This window comes from Photinus pyralis, unplaced genomic scaffold, assembly GCF_008802855.1.
Source record: "Photinus pyralis isolate 1611_PpyrPB1 unplaced genomic scaffold, Ppyr1.3 Ppyr1.4_LG1, whole genome shotgun sequence".
Classification (NCBI taxonomy): Eukaryota; Metazoa; Arthropoda; class Insecta; order Coleoptera; family Lampyridae; genus Photinus; species Photinus pyralis.
Window position 1 is genome coordinate 3,513,967 of NW_022170249.1, and position 20,563 is coordinate 3,534,529.

Here is a 20,563-nt window from a genome sequence, read left to right on the forward strand (position 1 = left end):
TCTTCTGTATATATTTTTTGTTTTTCAACGCCTCAATGTTGTATAACGTGTATGTATGAAATCTTTATCATTTCTGGTGTAAATGTTTGCTCGATTTAGTGTTGTTTTGATTACATGGTCTCGACCCCAAGCTTAATTTATATATTTCCATTCATTCGTTTAAATTTGTGCGAATTATCGAATTGTTTAATGTTTGTATGGACTTATCAATAAGCTAATACTTGACGCCGTGAAGAGACAGTCACACGGATGGGAAATACTGTAGCCAAAATATTTACCACGTCTAAAACTATGATTGACCTCGAATCTCAACTCTAGGCTTGGATATCCCGCGCGAGGGACAAGTTACAAGTGCCAGGGGTGGCACCCTGCCAACAGAAATCTATGTACCTATTTATGAGTTATTTCATTGTTAACATTGAAGTTGCCTGGCAAGGTCATGTAATTTTCCATGTTACTTTTATCAAACGGGTTTTATTGCATCTAAGATAAGCCACCTGTTCTACATTTAGCTTGTTTTGTTACCTTCTACCTCCTACTACATACACTGACAACAGTGCCTAAACTAGGTAGGTGCCGAAGGTGCCGAGTTCCAAAGGCGCATCGAAGTGGTACCGATCAGGCACTGAGGTACCGAAAACACGAGGGCCCTGGATACGCGAGAGCACCGAAGCGAAGGCGCGCGAACAGCGAACGCTCTAGGGCAGTGTTTCTTAACTTGTGGTCCACGGACCCCTTTTTTTCAGTACTAAAATAAATTGTTCGAAATTTTTTCTTTTTTCTATTGAGGGGTCCTTGAAATTGTGCTTGATTTTCTAGAGGTCCGCGGACTGGAAAAGATTAAGAAACACTGCTCTAGGGCACTAAGTCGGAGTGGACGGTACGGGGTATAGGCCCGTCATTAAAGACAAGAACGACCTAAAGTCGATTACTGGGTGTAAAACACTGAAATATTAATTAACACTAAATTTGCGGCCCTTTAGGATAAACGGAACATTGTTAAAAATTGAAAAAATTATCAAAGTTTTCGTGCGAGATCAAAGAATCGAAGACTACCAAGTGCCAAATTCATAGTCTCTTTGGTACTACATTGTATATGGTACCACGAAGCTCTTAAAAAAATGGACTGCCAATACAATAGGCGCTTTCTTTCGGCTGCTTAGCAATCATGATTTCAAAATCGTGATTCGTAGGATCACGTTTTACTAAAGAACGCGCGAATTTAAATCAAAGTATGGTTGAGTTTACGTAGTACACATTTGCATTCGAATTATGTATTTTTTTTTGGATTATGAAAATAATTTAAATACAAGTGGAAGTACTTGCACAATTATGCCCCTCTTCAGTTACAAATAATTGACTAATCGAACATTTGAGCAAAAATATCCTTGCATTTATAGGTTAGGAATTCGTGATCATAAAACTTTTATGTTCAGTTTGTTCACGATTTTAGCAATCATGATCATATACTTTGTTTCACTGGTGTCAGCACCAGGTATAGGCATAGGTTCAGACCTGACGTCATAAATGTGATTCTCTCTTCATTACATTTAAATCGATTGAGACAAAAAAATTACGTCATTAACGTAAGTCGTGACAAATAAACCAATTGATCTGTCATAATATCAATCCGTCAAATGATTTTCGTTATAGACAGATTTCCAGTGTTAAACGCCTTTTCATTAGGTAGTTTGTATTAAAAGTGAAGTAAATATCATCAAAGTTAAAAACGCTTAGGCAAGTCGACAGTGCAGCAACGCCGTTAATAGACAAGTATTTTAAAAATTTTACCGCATAATGGTTCGATTCGCTCATATCATGAATTTAGGTCATTCCCGTTACTATTAGGTAAATATGACGAACCGATACACAGAATGAAGATGTTCGCCAGAACACTTAGGTATTGAATTGATTTTATAGGTGAGAATGTTACACTCCGTTCCTTACACAGTAATCTTCAACGACTTGATGGCGTAGAAATATCTGCTACCTTTTTGTCCCGCAGTTTGAAGAAACTGAAATTCACGTGGCGGAGATGCACCGTTTCCAATAGATTATTTTTAATGGAACAGCCCTATGCAGTTCAAAGAAGACTACAATTTTTGAGAGACTTTAAACACAACGAAACTTCACTCTTTCCATTACGACCTGTGGTTTTAGACGAAACCTGGATATACAGTAAAGGGTCTTTGAGAAGAAGCTGGCAAGATGGTACTCTCAAAACAGTTAGAAAAAGAAGTGGTGAAGGGGTCCGGTATATACCTAATACTCCATGCAGGATCAGAAGATGGATTTGTGGTGTAGTGTCGTTTTTTCTTTTGTACATACGATTTGAATATGAACATTTGAGAGTTTTTTCTTCACTACCTGTTTTCTCTCACAATTGCGTTTTTTTTTAAATAAATCGGATCAGAAGATATTCAAGATCCTTATGCCAGGGGTCGGCAATCTGCGGCTCGCGAGCCGCATGCGGCTCTTTTGATATAAAGTTGCGGCTCTCCGTATTTATCTAAAGAAATTACTTCATTTGTTCGAAATTCGCCTTTTTAATTAATCTTATTTGTTTACCAAATCAAAAGTACACTTGCAGCAAATAATTATCTAATTTGTGACACCTGTTTACCTTTACTTTCTTGTATTCTTTTGTTTTTTTATTATAGCAGCCTACTCCGATGTATAAACACGTAATTAATTAATGAGTAGGTACTTTTGTGAAAAATATTGAATAACATAAAAACTGCGGGGTTTAAGCACAGGGCACCCCTTATAAATATTGAAGAGAACGCAAAAGACAATCGAATAGCGAAATAAAACAGTAGTAGTTCCATTTGAAAAAGAATAGTTATAGCAGTTTGAACAAATGGCATTGAAACAAGTAATATGCAGGATGTTCTATTTAAAAAGATCAGTTATTTATTGACATCGTAAAAATGGGACACCCTGTACATGCAAAAATAATTTCTGTAGATCCGCAACCACCAATATTTTTTACCAGGTATCAGCTATGTAGGAAAAACCGACGCATTGTTGCAGGACCCTGTATATAGCCAAATACTATAATATTAAATCAAAATTTTTTTGTGGCTCTTTCAAAACTGGGAAATTTTATAAGTTGTAATTTTTGGCTCTTCTGTTTCAATAGATTGCCGACCCCTGCCTTATGCGAATATCTCGACTGTGTGGCAAAAGAACAGAAACTGCATGTATGTATGCGTTGTTATTTCAATGAGCCAGTGGTATAATGACTACGCTTTATCTCAAATTTGTAAGATGTATAAATGCAAAAGGCTTACCGATAAACCATGGCCTATTCTACTTCTGCAAATGGCTAGTTAAGGGTCATTAAAATTCCCGCAACTTAACGCGTATTCTTCACATTGGTAGCATACTTAATTTCACATCAACATTATGTAAACAAAATATTAATTTACGAACTGCCTAAACAAACTTTAAGTTACAAATGTTCCTATGCGTTTTCTGTAACCATCATACACTTCATCTCAAAGAGTTTCGGATGCTCTGGCAGTATCCATTTGGATTGTCGGTGCAAAGAATCGGTTACATGAGGTGATTACAAACGGTGGAAAAGGTTTAATTCGTACCAACGGACTTCCTCTACATAAAATACATGACCATTTAGCCATTATAAAACCTAAGAACAGGAAAAAACCTATCAGAACCAGATGCCTTACAAGTGATTGTCAACTTGGGCGGTCTAAAATGATGAACGATAGTGACACCTTAATAAATAAGTTGAAACGTCAATGTGACAATATGTAAACCAACTACTAAATTTACGACCTGCCTTAATTTTGCTATGACGTCAGATAGTGTGACGAAAGGTTCAGCACCCTTGAAACAAAGTTATAAGATCACACTTCGAAAGAACGTGATTTGACAATCCAAACGCGTTTGGATCACCGAAAGAAAGCGCCTAATATTCCACATTTGTCCACAAATGCGATAGTGTTTTTTTGAAGTTGGTAGTGACAGGTTTTAATTAAATTTACATGGAATGGATGAAATATTTGTTCAGCAACAATCTTAAAGATTGAGCCAATGTTCCACACTCCTGAGCTCGATGGTAAATTGCGATATCTAGTGACTTTCGCTTTGTTCTATTGGTGTATTGGCTAGTGTGAAATGGAAATGTTCCATTGTGAAATCTAGAGAAATTTTTGTCAAAGTTTAAGATTGAAATGGAAGTAATGAATATCGCCTTAATATGTTCAACGCAAGCTATTATTCGTTTTAATTATCATTTATCGGTGAATAAAGGTCCGTATTACACGTGCAACTGATTAATAGTTGATTAGGATTACGTAAAAGTACACATAAGAGGTAAGTGGTGGTGTCATCTTGTGGCAATTTATTTCCAATCTAACCATTTTCTTTTCAGGGGTACACGTGAAGGTTTAGAGCAGATTGTCGCAATATTATTCCCAGCACTATGGAAGATTGGGGTATTTTATTAATTGAACGTACCTCATTTAGTTTCTTTATCTAAGTATACTTTTTAGAAAATGAATTTGTGCCTCGGGGTGGAAAGGATGGTGTCGCATCTAACCAATGGGAAGGTGAGGATGAGGACGATGATGTTAAAGTAAGTTCGAATCTAGCCTAATGTTCCAAGTGTATCATAATTTAGAACCAGTCATCTAAGCTGGACTTTAATTTTTCCTAGCCTTATGTGTCATGTTTAATTTACATATTGCCTATCCTTAAATTTTAACTCCTACACCTAAGTTTCAGTAGTGAGATATCGGTATATATTTACAATTTTGTCACAGGACAACTGGGAAGACGAAGAAGAAGAAAAGAAGGCAGAAGACGGTGCAATTATTGCCACGGAAGTAAAACAAAAATCTAGGAAAAAGTTACAGGAAATTATTGCCGAAAAGGAGGTATGTAACATATATTGTGTAATTGTGGAAGAGGTATTTGATAAAAGCTGAAAGTGTAATTTGTCTTGTTTATGGCTGTTTGCACCAACAAATTTAAGCAGAGAAAATCCATGGCAACAATGATTTCCATGGATTTTAAGCTAAGCTCTGCTTAAATGTGTCGGTGCAAACGGCCATTAGTCTTACAGGGACTAATACAGAAAAATATACAGAGCTTCTTTTAAGAAATGACATTGATGTACAATTCCTTATGCATACCTACTTTTAAATGGACCACACATGCATTAGGGATTTTAGATCAAATTTTAGGTAACTTACTTACTTTTTATTCAACACAAACGAAAAATGTATGTACGTTTGTCATTGTGATGTAAATTGTTGATTTTGTCAAGTTGGCGGGTGATTCCAAACACTGGTATCGTTAGATAGCATTTCTCATTTGTATCTTGTAAAGAATCGCGATTGTTTTGTTTTATAGTTGGTGATTTAAATGAAAGTACATCATATACATACAGAGCTTTCATTTCAAAAAGAAGCACCAATTGTAATTTGTAATTTTGATGAAAAGAACAAAAATTGCAAAAACACGCCCATTTAGATAGCTAGGGGAAGCGTTATGCTTATGACAGATGTCCTCTCACCGGGGCACTACCCCCCACTAGAATATTAGAAATAGTAAAAGTTTCAGTAGTAATCATTATTTTTAACAGCGTGCAAAAAAAGAAGAGTTGGAAAGGAGAGCACAAGAACAAGAGGAGGAGGAGGAGGAGGACGTGTCACCTGAGGAACAACTTCGTAGGGAGAAAGAATCCGATTTAAGCTTAGCGTTAGAAACAACTTTTGGGGGTAGCAATAAGGGCGTCGAAGGCCAGCCCACCAACAAAGAAGAATTTCTGGAATTAGCCGAGAACCTTTCGAAAAACTTACAACAATTTACGAAGAATGAGGAGTACCCGGTTTTTGCTGAAAACTTAGTGAGAGGCATTTGCGCTACCTGTAGGTTTGTACTTCTCAGACGACAGTGTTTTACAATTTTCTGTTCCAGTAAATTCGTTCGATCTAAAAAAAATAAAAACCACTATAGATAACATGTATTTGGAGAAACAAAAAATAGAAAAAGGAGATAAAGCAAAGAAAAATAAAGGAAAAGGTAAAGCCAAGTTAAAAATGGATGGTGATAATGTAAGTTTGTGCGGTGAGTTATACGCAACATTTGAATAAAACTTCCTTTTCAGTTAAATCAATACTCTGCCTATGTTGATGACTACGATTATGATGACTTCATGTAGCAGGCCCAAGTTCATTATTGTTTAAATTCACTGGGAGCTGTAATTGTTACTAAAGATTTTAAAATACTTTAAATGTTAAAAATTCAAATTTGTTACAAATATTTATATTTACACCTTCATATTTATATAAAAAATAAGAAGCAGATTTTAAAATTATCAAGCTACAGTAATTATTATTGCTCCTTATTATTGTTATTAATTAATATCTAAGGATTTTGAAATAAAGTAACTAACCTTTAATATTATTTTTTCTCTCGCTGTCTTGCAGTTTTCTTATTTTTACTATAAATTGTTTTTGTTATTCAGATATCCGATTCTACATTGCTACTTTTGCATTTTGTATCCATAATTTTATTACGTGAGCGGAAGTTATGTAACACTTGTTATGCAAATATATGATTTTGCAGGAGTATATTTTTTAAAGATCCACCCATCGATCCCAGATTTTTTTAACTCAAGATCCCACCGCCACTTTACATCTTTAGGTAAGTTTTTTAGACGATAACAAATACTACGCCATCTTTTAAGCGTACTCTTAGAACTAGAAAATTCTTGACTATTTCAAATTGGCTTTCAATGCAAAAAACAACAGAAGTTTAATCCATTTTTCCCTTAAAAGGAACGGTCATGAGTTGCTCTTACAAGCATGAATTCCTACCTGGTATTAGAAAGTCGTAGAACCAGGAGTCTGTACTTCTTAAAAAAAGGTAGCTTGGCTTTTTCTCGGACATTTTAAGGGATAGCGCAATATACGAAAACCAATTTTGGTAATGAAACTGCGAGCAAACTGTGAAATTTGACACCGACTTATGTCGTACTGTTCATACCTATGTCTTCCACTTGCCTACACACTTAGGATTCAAATTCTCTGATTTTACCACTCCTATTTCCTTTGCAGCTTCTATTTAAATTAAAACGTCAGTATCAAACTTCTGAAAATTCTGTAGGTATTTAATTTAGACACCCAAATTAGCAAACTTTATAGTTATCCCGTCGTTTCCATGTTTATTGTATTCAGTTCCAAACCTCATTTTATTTCGTGCGCCGTGTCCCATTTTTAATAAGAATGAAATATGCCATTGATTTTTTTCACTTTATTCACCTTATCTACCCTTACCGTTAAAGAGACACTTGGTCTTCTCATTTCAAACCTATAGGTATACTAAAATGTCAATAAAATAAACGGAATTAAATTAAAAATATTTATTAAAATGACATAAAATACGTATTAAATTAATTTGGCAAACAAATTTTTAAATTTCATACACATTAGTTTTTAAAATACAAATAGAGAGCCGCCAAAATAAAATATCGCATTTCGTAGTACCACAAAAAAACTAGTGAGACGGAAAATAATCAGGAATTTAATTACATCTATGAGTCATAACACAATTAGCAGTCCAAGATAAGAGGATCTATCATGCTGAAACCATCTAGAAGATACGACGATGGTCAAACTAAGCAAAAGCTGCGCAATTAAACAGTTATTGTCATGCTAGAAAATTCCTATATTTCCCAAGATATTCCAGAAAAACCGAAATTTGCCGACTTGGTTTTTTTCTGATGTTATTTGAACACTGAACAGATACAGCAGAAATAAAAAAAACACTTTCTCATTGCCACTTTTTTGCCTCGCATGTTCCTATTACGATCATGGTATGATACGTTAGTAGTGGGTATAGAGACCTTAAAGCAATGTTTTGCTACCAACTAAAACAAGGCACTGGTGGAGAGCCCCAATTAAAAATACCCTAAATGATCTTGAAAAAAAGATGCTGGTCATTCTGACAAAAATTCATTTAGGGAATACGATGATTCAACATGAATTAATTTATGGAATAGTGCAACATTAAGTAATCCTTCCATTTATATATCAGATTTAAGCAGTTAACGTCACATACAAATGTATTTGGATTTTGAATGAGGGATTGGGGTTATAGTCTCCAACACAAAATACCCAAACTATATACTCTCTACCCCAGTAAAACACATAACTTCAATGATTTTCGTTCCTTCTGGCTTCTGTCCGTTATTTTACCGATAACCGCGCAATGTGAAGTCGCCCGAGGGTACAAACATCAGTTTATGCCCGTGGTATGTACATACAAAATTTTATGTCTTACAAATAGTTTTCTTCGTCAAAGTAAATATTCGTTTACAAAATAATTCATTATGTTTGATCAAGTATGCCTTGTTAGAATTTGTTAATGTGATTGAAACCATCCAAACGTCAAACGTAATTTTAAATAATTCAATTCATTGTGAATTAGGAAGAAGTTAAAAAACTATACGAAATAAGGAAAATCTTGTGATTTAGTAGGTACTGACAATTAATAATTGACGTTTCTAATTTTCAATAACCTGTAGATATTTGTTTGTATTGTCATTAAGTATAAATGAGTTAGTATGGTGCTACTCAGGGACGTAACTAGGTACCCGCAGCTACAGCGACTGCGGGGGGGCCCCAGAGTGCTGGGGCCCCCAACTAATCTCCTTATTTGAGTATTCTCAACTTCTGCTAGATGCGACAGGGAAAATATATTGTGTTTCGTTTAAGTAGGTACATAATTATTAGGATTGACGGAAAAAGTAATAGCCTATAAATTTAAGTAAATTGACCTTTACAAACGGTGATGTCTACTTCCAGTTATAATCTAGAGATATGCACCCCTGGTAAGATGAACTTTATTTATATTTATAGTAATTAGTATAAATATTGGTTCAACTGTTAGGCACTGCCTTTTTGTTTAGGGACTTGGGGAGAGGGCCAATAAAAATTTTTGCGGGGGGGCCTCAAAATTATAGTTACGTCGCTGGTGCTACTTAATGCCCTAGGGCATAAAGTGGTACTTTATCACTTTATGCCCGCGTATCACAGATATAAAATATGCTATGATAGGTTAGTAAGCCATAAAATAATAAAATATAGGTGCCTTGAATGCTAAAGGCTTAAAATGAGTATTTTTTGCATTACTTTTGTACGCTACACCATACCATAGCATTACATACAGGGTGACAATTTGAAAACTTACCACCCCCCATATCTTAGTAAATAAACGAGATATTTAAAAAAATCAAAATCCGTTTCGGTAACTCGGAGGGGGAATCAAAATGACATAGTTGGCGACGCACCCCCTCACACCCCCTGCGCCCTAGCCACCCCAACTTTTAAATCTTAAATAGTAACCCCCCATGTGTGATACGTCGTTGGAAAGCTCTGAAAAAATGCTTTCCAACCATACCAAATAGCATTACTTACTAATTATCGTGCAAATTAAAAAATCAACTAATATGATACATTTTCTAAAGTTGGCCTTTATTTCAATAAATGTTCAAAATGTTTTCAGTTATTGGTAAGACAGTATTACTATGCGATCAAAAATGAGTTGCTGTCGAGTCGCCCTTTGAAATGTTTGTTTACATGGAAAATCGTATTTAACTTGAACTTCCAAAGCCGACTCGACAGCAACTCATTTTTGATCGCCAGTTATAATCTATTCTCAAACTCGTGCTGAACCTTTTCAAATGTTGATTTTGCAATATTTCGAGATTCTTGAATTATTCCCTGTCTTAGTTGGTCTATGTTCGCCGGTTGCGTTATAAATACGACAGATTTCAAATGTATCATATTAGTTAATTTTTTGATTTGCACGATAATTACTAACCTAAATGTAATGCCATTTGGTATGGTTGGAAAGCATTTTTTCAGAGCTTTCCAACGACGTATCACACATGGGGGGTCACTATTTAAGATTTAAAAGTTGGGGTGGCTGGGGCGCAGGGGGTTGGAGGGGGTGCGTCGCCAACTATGTCATTGTGAATATTGTGATTCCCCCTCCGAATTACCGAAACGGATTTTGATTTTTTTAAATATCTCGTTTATTTACTAAGATATGGGGGGTGGTAAGTTTTCAAATTGTCACCCTGTATAAACACTGGAGTGTGGCGCGTTTTTAACTATTTTAAAATGCTAGTCATTATGAAGTATCAAACCCATTATGCTGCACTTTATAAAATAGTACTTTTTATCCTGCTAGACCTGTTAACACAGTAACTAAATGACTAATTTTGGGATTCTGTATTCAGCAATACACGGTGTAAATTCGCCACTTGAAGAAATGTGCAGATGATCCTCATCAGAAAAGTTTTTGGCAATGTTTGGATCAAAAGCAGTTCTGGTCTCACAAAAAACTATACCCTCTTAATAAGGCAGAAAAATAGTGCAAAATGTTTGAAAAATCATATTTCAATTTTAAAATTGTCTTAATGTTTTACAAATCCTTTGAAGATTGAACTTATCTACTTACATAACCATCTGTTCTATTTTAAATTTACAAAAAAAAAGAGAAGCAATTACAGTAAGACAAACAGAAATTAATACAACTGTTTTTTAGGGCGAATTAGAAATATCCATATTATCCGACTTTTCTGGAGAGTCTTTATCACGTTCAAAATCATATGGATCTCCATAATCTCGCCTTTTACCACGCTCGGAATCATAACCCCTTTCTTCTTCATCATAGTTACGCGACGATTTGGGAAGTGATGGAGAACGTTCCTTTCTCTCTTTTCTATCACGCTTATCCCTCTTCTGGTCTCTGTCTCTACTTTTTGTTCTGCTGCGTCTACGTAATGGGCGTGGTGATGGAGAATGGCGCCGACCTCTTGAACGAGATCTGCGATCACGTGATCTACTTCTGATTTTACGATCACGTGAATGAGAACGGAATTTTCCTCGCACTGGGGATAAAGATCTCTTCTTGCTTGAACGTTTCTCTTCCATCTCTACTGGGCCATCTTTCTCGCTTCTTTTCTCTTTCAATTCATTGTCTCTATCTCTAGATTTCCGATCCCGTTCACGAGACCGATCTCGATCCCTGGACAACTGGCTGCGTTTTTCTTTTTCCTTGGACTTATCTCTAGACTTCCCTCTTTCCTTACTCTTATGCCGATTTCGCTCACCACGTGATGTACGAGAACGAGACTTTGAACGTGACTTACGCGATTTGGAATTGCGAGACTGTGATCTACGGGAACGTGACCTCGATCGACGTCTTGATTTGGATTTTGAGCGATGCTTTCTATCTTTAGATTTAGATCGTCGGGAATGTGATCTAGAACGACGAGAACGTTGACGTGATCTTGATCTTCGAGATCGCGACCGTGTACGAGATCGCCGCCTGCGGCCACGAGATCGTGATCTGGAACGCCTAGAACTTCGCTTATCCTTAGATAGCATTCCAATTACAGGATCGATGGTTGCCGAAATTAAGTTTTGCGCTTCTTTAACTCGAGACATGGCTTCTTCGATTTCTCTTTGAGCTGCCTCATTACTTTTAGCTTGTGGTTTAACTATCGCCTGTGTTGCGTGTACTATTCTTACAGTTTGACCCTTAAATTCCTTTCCGTTCATTTTGAGAACCTCGATAATACTCGGTTGGTCATTAAACTCTAGCAACATATGCGCATTACTATCGGAAGCACGAGTACACTGTCGGAGATATTTCACCTCACCAGCAGATGTAAAAAAGTCAATGTATTCCTCCGTTGGCGTTGAGGGATCAACATTGACCATTAAAACTGTACGTCTGATTTCCTCAATTTTATTGCTGTCATAATTTGCTGGCAAAGGTGGATATGGAGGTAAGCCGTTAGCTTCCAACTTTGGGTCGTAAGTGATAATAACCTGGCCCGCTCCTAGGTTTGTAATAGTATTCACAACATGAGGGGGTAAGTTGGGCTCTGCTGCACAAAGACCTGGAACAATTGTACCATTCCTGGTCATTTCTAATGCAAAATACTCATCGGGAATGTCACCATTTTGCACTGGTATAACAATTAGTGCTCTGTCGATAAAAACTGTATTTGTCATGTGCTGTGCAATACCAACTGTGACCGATTCCATAAACTTAATGTAACATATTCTTGATTGCACCGGACAGGAAACATCTCGAATAGTGGGATACAATCGAATATCATCGATTTTTCCAAGATAACCAAACAAAGTTTGCATTTGATCTTTTGTCGCTTGAGGAGCGATATTGGTCACTTGAACCACTTTTGTCCCTCCTATAGCCATTTCGACGTTTAGATTCACTAAATTCACTTAATTAAATATAATTTGCCATTAAAAGCATTTACCGCATAATATACAACAACGTATAGTATCAAAGCACAAAGATGAAATGTAATTGACAGTTTAAAGTGTCTACTGGACCGGCGCGTGGTTTCAGGTATGAGGCGCTTTCTTTCGGTTACTTCGCAATCATGATTTCGAGATCGTGATTCGTAGGATCACGTTTTGCGAAAGAACCCGCGAATTTAAATCAAAGTATGGTTAAGTTTACGTAGTACAAATTTGCATTCTAATTACGTATTTTTTGTTTGAATTATGAAATAATTTAAATACAAGAGTGGAAGTACTTGCACGATTATGCGCGTTTGGATCACCGAAAGAAAGCGGCTTTGGCCACAGAATATAGTGTATGCTATGCAGAAATTTAACTCGTCGATTTTCTGTCACATTTCGCGCATGAATTTGGTAATGCCTCTGAGGCGCTTTCTTTCGGTGATCCAAACGCGTTTGGATTGTCAAATCACGTTCTTTCGAAGTGTGATCTTATAATCATGATTGCTAAAATCGTGAACAAACTGAACATAAAAGTTTTATGATTAAGAATTTCTAACCTATAAATGCAAGGATATTTTTACTCAAGTGTTAGGTTAGTCAATATTTGTAATTGAAGAGGAGCATAATCGTGCAAGTACTTCCACTTGTATTTAAATTATTTTTATAATCCAAACAAAAAATACGTAATTCGAATGCAAATGTGTACTACGTAAACTTAACCATACTTTGATTTAAATTTACGCGTTCTTTCGTAAAACGTGATTCTACGAATCACGATTTTGAAATCATGATCGCGAAATAGCCGAAAGAACGCGCCTGTTTCTTTCATATACAGGGTGGTGACTTGCGTAACGCATCATAGCATTGAATTTATAGTTATAAATTCAATGATCATAGGGATTTCAATGTAAAATTCATAACATGCGATTATTGGCTCCCCAAATTATGTTAGAGCAAAAATGTATTAAGGTTTTTTGTAGACAAATTTTTTTTACGCCAATCAACCGTATTACATTCATACCTAGGCGATCATAGAAGTGACGTTAATTGAATGAATTGTATTTTGACGAAATAGTTAGAAAATTTATCTTTAACATACATTTGTATTATACCATAGAGTAAATACAATATTATATTATATACCATTCCCATTTAAATATATAGCATCACAGCTAGCATTAGAGCTTGAGCAACTTAAATAACACTTATTTATCTGAGTTTTAAGAATTTATTTAGTTTGAGCAAATATCAGTGTGATCTTTAATTTGAGATAGCAATCATGTCCAATCCTACTCTATATAGTGTCTTCCTACATGATGATGTTCACGATTTCATATTTCATAAAAGATCCCCTTTGAATTCCATTACTAATGGGGCTAATGGACCATTAGCGGTTAATAATAGGCGTTCCGTCAGATCGCTTGTATTTAGTAGTATGTATGGATTGTATTGTAAAAATTACTTCGAAAGTAGGCAACTTATCCAATATATATTAAGGAAACCAAAAAAAAAACTTTATAATTATATTAAATAACATTAACAAAAGATCAATAACAGAACACCAATCCTACTTCTGCACAGGACCATATTTGAGTTTATTTTTATACCTTTTGGGATTAATGCCAAATGCAAGAAGACGAGCATCAGAAATCCCAACATCCTTTTCTGTCATTTTGTTCTTTCTCTTCTTCTTATTCAATTTGTTATTTCTGTTTTCTTGCTTAACTGCACTACTTTTCAACTCCATCTTTGTCGTTTTTGAAATCTCTTCAGGGTTGACACTTTCTGCTTCACTTCTTTCTCTTTTAATTGTTGTTTCCCCACTTTCTGAATTAATAACACCCTCATCACCAGTGTTCAATTTCCTCTTCTTCTTTTTAGTTTTTTTCTCTGCACTCTCTGAACTTACAATGCTTTGACTTGGACTTTCTACAGCTTCATTACATTCAGGTTCCTTTGGCATTTTCATATTGTTTGTTATCGCACTGGAACTGGGTCTGACGTCATCGACTTCCTCTTCCCCAAACAAACTGGGTAAAAATTTCCTTTTGAGGTGTTCATTTTGTCCTTTCTTCCGAAATGCCACAATATCATACTTTTCAACATGCTCTGGTCGATATTGTACAGCTTTCTTTAACGAGTTCCAACGATTCAATTCTTTATCTTTTGCCATTAATATCTTGAATAAATTAGTTTGAAACAAAAACTACTAATTAAACACTCACCTCTTCTACACTTAAACCAAAATCATTTGGAACAACACTTCTGTATTTAAAGCGACAAGGAACATCACCTATGACATCCTCGCAATCCAATTTGTAGTACTCGTCAAGATACTCTTGATAAGTTTTACTGCTTGGATTAAAAATGGGCTTTGGTTCGCTGACAAGTTTTGCAAACTTACTTTTGCGTCTCTGTCTTTTCTTCTTTCTTGAATTATGAATCAACTCCTTAGAATGTGCTGCGGGATCGTAATCACAATCCATCTAAATTGAGTAATTTACATGTATCGATACAATAAAAAATACCTACATTAAAATTTTCGTCTTCACAATGTGGCTCCTTTTCCTCCACCTCTCTTTGCCCCCCTTCCTTGGGTTCACTATTTCCGCGCCATTCGTCCCATTTTTCTAGAACAACAGAAATAAATCTGTCTGAATATGATGCATTCTAAATTACCAATTTCCAATTCTTCGTCTAATTCCGGAAATTCAGGTTTTGCATCACCCTCTGGCACACTGTAAAATTCGTTATTAAATAATTCTTGCATACGTTGGTCATGGGCATTTGGATCGAAATCCTCATCGAGATCTTTCAACTAAAAGTCAAGATTGTGGAAAAGTGAATAACATTAAAGCCCTCACATCAAATCCTATGTCGTCGTTACCCGTCACCTCCTGTAATTTTTTTATCTTTTCGAAGATCTCTTGCTTCTTTAATGCCTTCAACTGTTTCATTTCTTCCATTTTTTCCTTTTTCTCTTCTATCTTTCGTTCCTTTCGTTCTACTCGTTTTACTTTTCTTTTGTCGTCTTTTTTCCTTAAGGATTGTTCCATAGTACGAGGGTAACGTTTGATCTGAAATCTTTACTATAAATACGAGTGCATATTTGCAAAAAAACTGCACATAAATTCAGCAGTATCAAAACAAGACATTAAAAAAGAGCATGTGATCACCCTAGGTTTACCTTGGTTACGTGACTGACCCTACCTTTAATTAAATTTTCGGAACTAGAAAAAACAAGAGGTTGCAGTGTTTAAGGTTCAAGGTAAGTGGCATTGTGTTCAAATGCCAACTGCAAATAAAAAGCAAACTCCTGGAAAGTCAAGTTCTCTCTACTGTTTCCACCTGTGATAAAACATAAGATACTTACAAAGTCTTGATCAGGTTCTTCATAACGAAAATTATATTTATGCTCAAATTCTTCTTGGGTACTTAAAGCTTTTTCATCCTCAGACAAACCCTCATCAGAGTCGTGCACCACCTCATCGTAAGTAGGTATATAATCATTATCTTCCGCTTCTAAAAACCTAAAAGATTTTGAGGTCTTAGCAACATTTCCAAATAGACTGTCACCTGTTATTTAGGATGTAGTCCCTAAGAAATTTTTCATCTTTGTCTAGCTTTGGATCAGTCCAAAATTCTTTTAGTGGCTTCAGCTCGGTTTCGTCTTTTGTTGTTTCCAAATGTTCCTTTTGACCAGTTAACCAGAGCTTGTATTCGTCTTCCTCTTTTCCGGCTTCTTCCGCAGTCTTCTTGCGTGATTTAAAAATCCCACCCCACTCCTCGGTCTCGCCATTATCGTCGTCAACATTGTTTAACACCTTCTTTAAATCCTCCTTTAATTGCATTTGCTCATCATTATAGGCCAAAGATCTGTCAAAGTTAAGTTAATCTCAATGCGAATACATAAATATATTACTCTTGATCATGGTTTCCTTCTTCTTCATCACTTAGTTGACCGCCTTTCTCTAAAAGTAATTTCCGCTCGTAATCTTTTATTGTCAAACCAGGTTCTTTAGTCTTCTTTTTCACTTTCACGCTACTCTCTGCATTAGTAAAGCAATCAAAGTTGTTATCATAAATCCTGGGATCTTTATTCTTTAAATACGAAAGCGTCTTGAAAAAATCTTGCTCAAATTTTTCATTAATTTCGGGTTCGTCATCGTCGTCACTGGAACTGCTCGAGCTGTCACTTTCGTTTTTATATTTCATGTGCACTGCAAAAATAAATTTGGAGTAGTTTCTGCATTGTAAAGGGCGAGTATTCAATACGAACATTTGTGCAGTTCTTCCTTCTGCCTCCAAGCATCATAATTTTTGGCGTATTCGGAATTAGTTTTTACATCAACCTCGGAATCAGAACTGTCGTCATTAAAGAGCTTCGACATGATTTATTGTTAGGTATAGACAAACGTAATAAAAATGTTTAGTCCCTATAAAAGACGCATTACGTTTTAAGATACGAGTAAAAAGTTTTAAGGTTAGGTTGTGTCATGTGGTTAATTGCTGTGGCTCATCTCACGACAACTTTTGAAGTTTTTATTGTGGCTACGTAGAAACTGAGCTAAATAGCAGGCGCTTTCTTTCGGCTACTTCGCAATCATGATTTCGAGATCGTGATTCGTAGGATCACGTTTTACGAAAGAACGCGCGAATTTGAATCAAAGTTTGGTTAAGTTTACGTAGCGCACATTTGCATTCGAATTACGTATTTTTTGTTTGGATTATGAAAATAATTTAAATTTAAATACAAGTGGAAGCACGTGCACGATTATGCTATACAAATATTGACTAATCTAACATTTGAGCAAAAATATCCTTGCATTTATAGGTTAGGAATTCGTGTCAAAATACTTTTATGTTCAGTTTGTTCACGATTTTAGCAATCATGATTATAAGATCACACTTCGAAAGAACGTGATTTGACAATCCAAACGCGTTTGGATCACCGAAAGAAAGCGCCTAGCATACCGCCAAGTTCATATACATACAAGGTGGTAACCTTATTGTAGCATGATGATACTACCCGCATCAAAAGTACCCCAAAAATCATAGAAAATACCTAACAGTAGAACGTCCTTATCAAGCGGCACTAAATAAAACGATGTTATAAAATCCAGGAATTTACTTACAATATGCACAATGAATAAATATCCTGTCTTCGATGTGAGCGGTGAATTGAATCGCAATGCCCTGGCAGCGGCGGCGGTGATGACCAGACCGGATCTCAATATGCCACATACGTAGAATACACAGATTCAATATGCAATGGCTATCCACATTACTTACATCAACATTTGGTAAATAGATATAGCATTCGCTTCAAAAGCTGATTGAGCAAGCACAACTGAATCATTGTTCTTTTTTTGTAACAATTAACAAATGCAACACATTGGAACATTAAGGGCCGGTATTATAAAAGTACAGTTCAAGCGGAGATTAATCAAACGGCGATTGAACGTCAAACCAAGATTGAGAGCGGTTGAGTATTATAAACACCTTGGGAAGAGCGTTTGGTTAAAGTAGTTAGAGCGCCTAGGTAAAAGTAACAAGAAGTTGGTGAAAATTTGGTCACTTATTCTCTGAGAGACGCACTTTCTAATGGTCAAAAGAAAAAAGTGTTCCTATGTGCCGTTTCTGAGATATTTGACAGTAAAAACAGGGTATTTTAACATGGGCCCTTATGGACAGACTCAGTTTTTCTGAGCTAGTGAAGGTTTTTGTATCAAGACTTAAACGAGATGGGTCTCATTAGAAGCGAAATTTTGTGACGAATCTAAATATGCACGGAAAAGTACATGTTCATGATGAAATAAGGAAGATATTTACCGCCGAAGCGGCGTCTGCTCTGACGCGGCGGCACGCTATGCAACACGCGTTTAAATCTGATGACTTTTCCACTAGGTCTAGTATATAGCTGAGCTAGGACAATCTTTTCCTTCTTCTGCTGAGCACTTTTCTTCACAAAAGGCATCGTGTCTTTCAGAAAGAACACCAAAACCAGCGATATTTATAAAGGCCTGCACACGTCTTGTTGACACACTGATCGGATCGAGATCAAGATAGCGGCTGGGGATCTCTGTCGCCAACATCGAAAAATCAAATCCACTACACCGACTTCACGCAAAACGCCAAATTATTTAGTTTCCCGGCTTTTACATACGTCTCGCATACGTTTTGATTAAGAATAAATATATTCGTTTAGGATTTACCGCTTACACTGTGAATATTTAGTCGCGGTGTGTCGTCAACATTTAGTGTGCAAAGGTTTGAAACAGGGTCGAAAAGTACGGACACTAGTCAAGTTGACTACTATATATACCTTTTTAAAAATCATATAAGACGTTTGCATTGTGCTGAGGTCCAAAATACCACTCATACCGTATTTCTAATTATGTTTCCTTCATAACAACATTTTTTTGGGGACGTTTACCGTAAGTAATAGGTAGGCCGAGTACATCACTTGACTTCAGCCGAACGCGCTCTAACTACTTTAATCTCCGTTTGAGCTTACGATCCCTAGGATGGTAACACTGCGGGCGAACCGAGGACCAATCAGAGCGCAGAATTTTCAGTGGCCGATGCGTCAGCTGACAGTGACAGCTGATGACGTTTACGTTCTTCGCACCCATCGCGCCCGCGCCGTTCGTTCGCTTTTGTGCCATTTGCCCCTGCCACTGTAACTGTGCTGATCTGTTCATCCCCTTGCTAAATCGTTTTACATAGCGCTGTTTTGCCTGCCACTGTGCCAAGACAAGTCATATTTACATATAATTGAAAATAAACGGGCGGACGCCTCTACTACCAAGAACAAGGTAAAGCATCAGGATGTCATCAGTTGTGTTTTTTGTTTGCATCTATATCCCTAATCATTCTGTGTTTATACACCCTCGCATGGAAGAAAATTGCAGAGAAGTATAACGCTGCATTGACTGAGCCACATTTGAGTAACTGAAGACAAAATATGATCTAGCACCTTACTGGTAATGAAGCTAGAGCTGGTGACGACAGCCTCACCATTGATGGGCTATTATTAATTAATTAACACACCCAGTTGCGTAAATTCGCAAAAATAATAGAATTTCCATAGAAAAGCACAAACCTACTTGTTTGTTTGGGGGACAATTTAGCGAGCAATTTAGTGCTTGAATCCTGTTTTATGGGGATCTAACAGTATCCTTGGATAACCGAAATCTCTGCCAAAATTCCTCTTCATATCACTTGCCGAAATGTTCAACACCTTCTCTAAAATTTCTGCTCTTCTTCTAATGAACTCATCCTCTGATGAAGAGTCATCGTCGCTTACTGCCCACAGTAACCGATCTCTTGCACGTCCAATTTCAATTATTTCCATTTCGTTATAAATATTAAATGACAAAACAAAATAAACTGGTTACAGTTTTTTACACGTGCGCGCGCCTAATCTCCGTTTGGACGCCAAAATCCGAGAAAATTGGCGGGTTGACTTCAATCGGAGATTGAGCTCTGGTTACGACTTAAACTGCGTTTATAATACGCGCAATCGCACTCAAACTACGATTGAACGCCAATCTCCGTTCAAGCGGGCTTTATAATACCGGCCCTTAGTATTTTACAATTGATAATGCATTTGTGGATACTTTTGAATTTAACTATATGAAAAACTGGCTCTGCGTACCTACTACTACTTATGTGAAACTTAACAGTGTTCGACAAAAGGCCGTGGTTTATTTGAAAGAGAATGGGGCCTCGTGATTTTTTTCCGGCCCAGCATTAACATTATTACGAGGAAAACACGCTCCCGTAGTTCATGTTTGCATAATGACTTTTTAACTTAATCTTAATCTTTTGCCTGCACACAAAGTGAAATCAGTTAATTTTAAATAAACATTCCCTTTTCGCCCCTATTCCTCCTTCACAAAATTATACTGTAAAAAGTTTCATTATTAGTCATAATTTTATGTATTAATTTTTTATGTGAATAATAATACTTACTGTTATTTATAATAGCCTGTAATGTAATTTTCTATTGTCCACCAATACAGTAGCGCCACCATGCTGCAATTATCTTCTGACATCAAACATAAAATTAAAGACGATAAATTATATTTGAGATTTATTAACAAAACTAAAAAAAGGCAAAGATGTAACGTTTTACAAATCCATACATGTAGCGAAATAATGAATAAAAATCTAATTCGTCATGGTATAATATTCAGTTACTTAGTTGTCCGCTTTATCGAATACAAACAAAAAAA

At 36.2% G+C, this 20,563-nt stretch overlaps 3 protein-coding genes across 4 annotated transcripts; 1 reads left to right on the plus strand and 2 right to left on the minus strand.

Annotated features, from left to right (window-relative positions):
* Positions 1–4,123: 4,123 nt before the first annotated feature.
* LOC116167640 (eukaryotic translation initiation factor 3 subunit J-like) lies at positions 4,124–6,433 on the plus strand. Its single transcript, XM_031483068.1, has 7 exons — positions 4,124–4,341; positions 4,400–4,463; positions 4,521–4,603; positions 4,791–4,904; positions 5,615–5,900; positions 5,950–6,086; positions 6,140–6,433. Exons 2-7 carry the CDS (start codon positions 4,451–4,453, stop codon positions 6,191–6,193), a joined length of 687 nt encoding a protein of 228 aa, XP_031338928.1. The 5' UTR covers positions 4,124–4,341; positions 4,400–4,450; the 3' UTR covers positions 6,194–6,433.
* A 3,985-nt stretch (positions 6,434–10,418) lies between these two features.
* On the minus strand, positions 10,419–12,396 carry LOC116158733 (probable splicing factor, arginine/serine-rich 7). Its single transcript, XM_031471565.1, has one exon. It carries the CDS (start codon positions 12,270–12,272, stop codon positions 10,584–10,586), a length of 1,689 nt encoding a protein of 562 aa, XP_031327425.1. The 5' UTR covers positions 12,273–12,396; the 3' UTR covers positions 10,419–10,583.
* Positions 12,397–13,832: 1,436 nt separating this feature from the next.
* Positions 13,833–16,828, minus strand: LOC116158890 (protein KRI1 homolog). Of its 2 annotated transcripts, XR_004142851.1 has the most exons (10): positions 16,603–16,828; positions 16,246–16,543; positions 15,900–16,199; positions 15,697–15,853; positions 15,188–15,400; positions 15,003–15,141; positions 14,856–14,953; positions 14,728–14,809; positions 14,549–14,675; positions 14,392–14,502 (listed from the first exon to the last, which is right to left on the minus strand). XR_004142851.1 is itself a non-coding variant. In XM_031471751.1 (9 exons), exons 1-9 carry the CDS (start codon positions 16,712–16,714, stop codon positions 13,891–13,893), a joined length of 2,190 nt encoding a protein of 729 aa, XP_031327611.1. In that variant the 5' UTR covers positions 16,715–16,828; the 3' UTR covers positions 13,833–13,890. The 2 variants fall into 2 exon arrangements, 1 of the variants encoding a protein (XP_031327611.1); XM_031471751.1 differs by having other exon boundaries at positions 13,833–14,502; positions 14,549–14,809.
* Between the last annotated feature and the right edge of the window lie 3,735 nt (positions 16,829–20,563).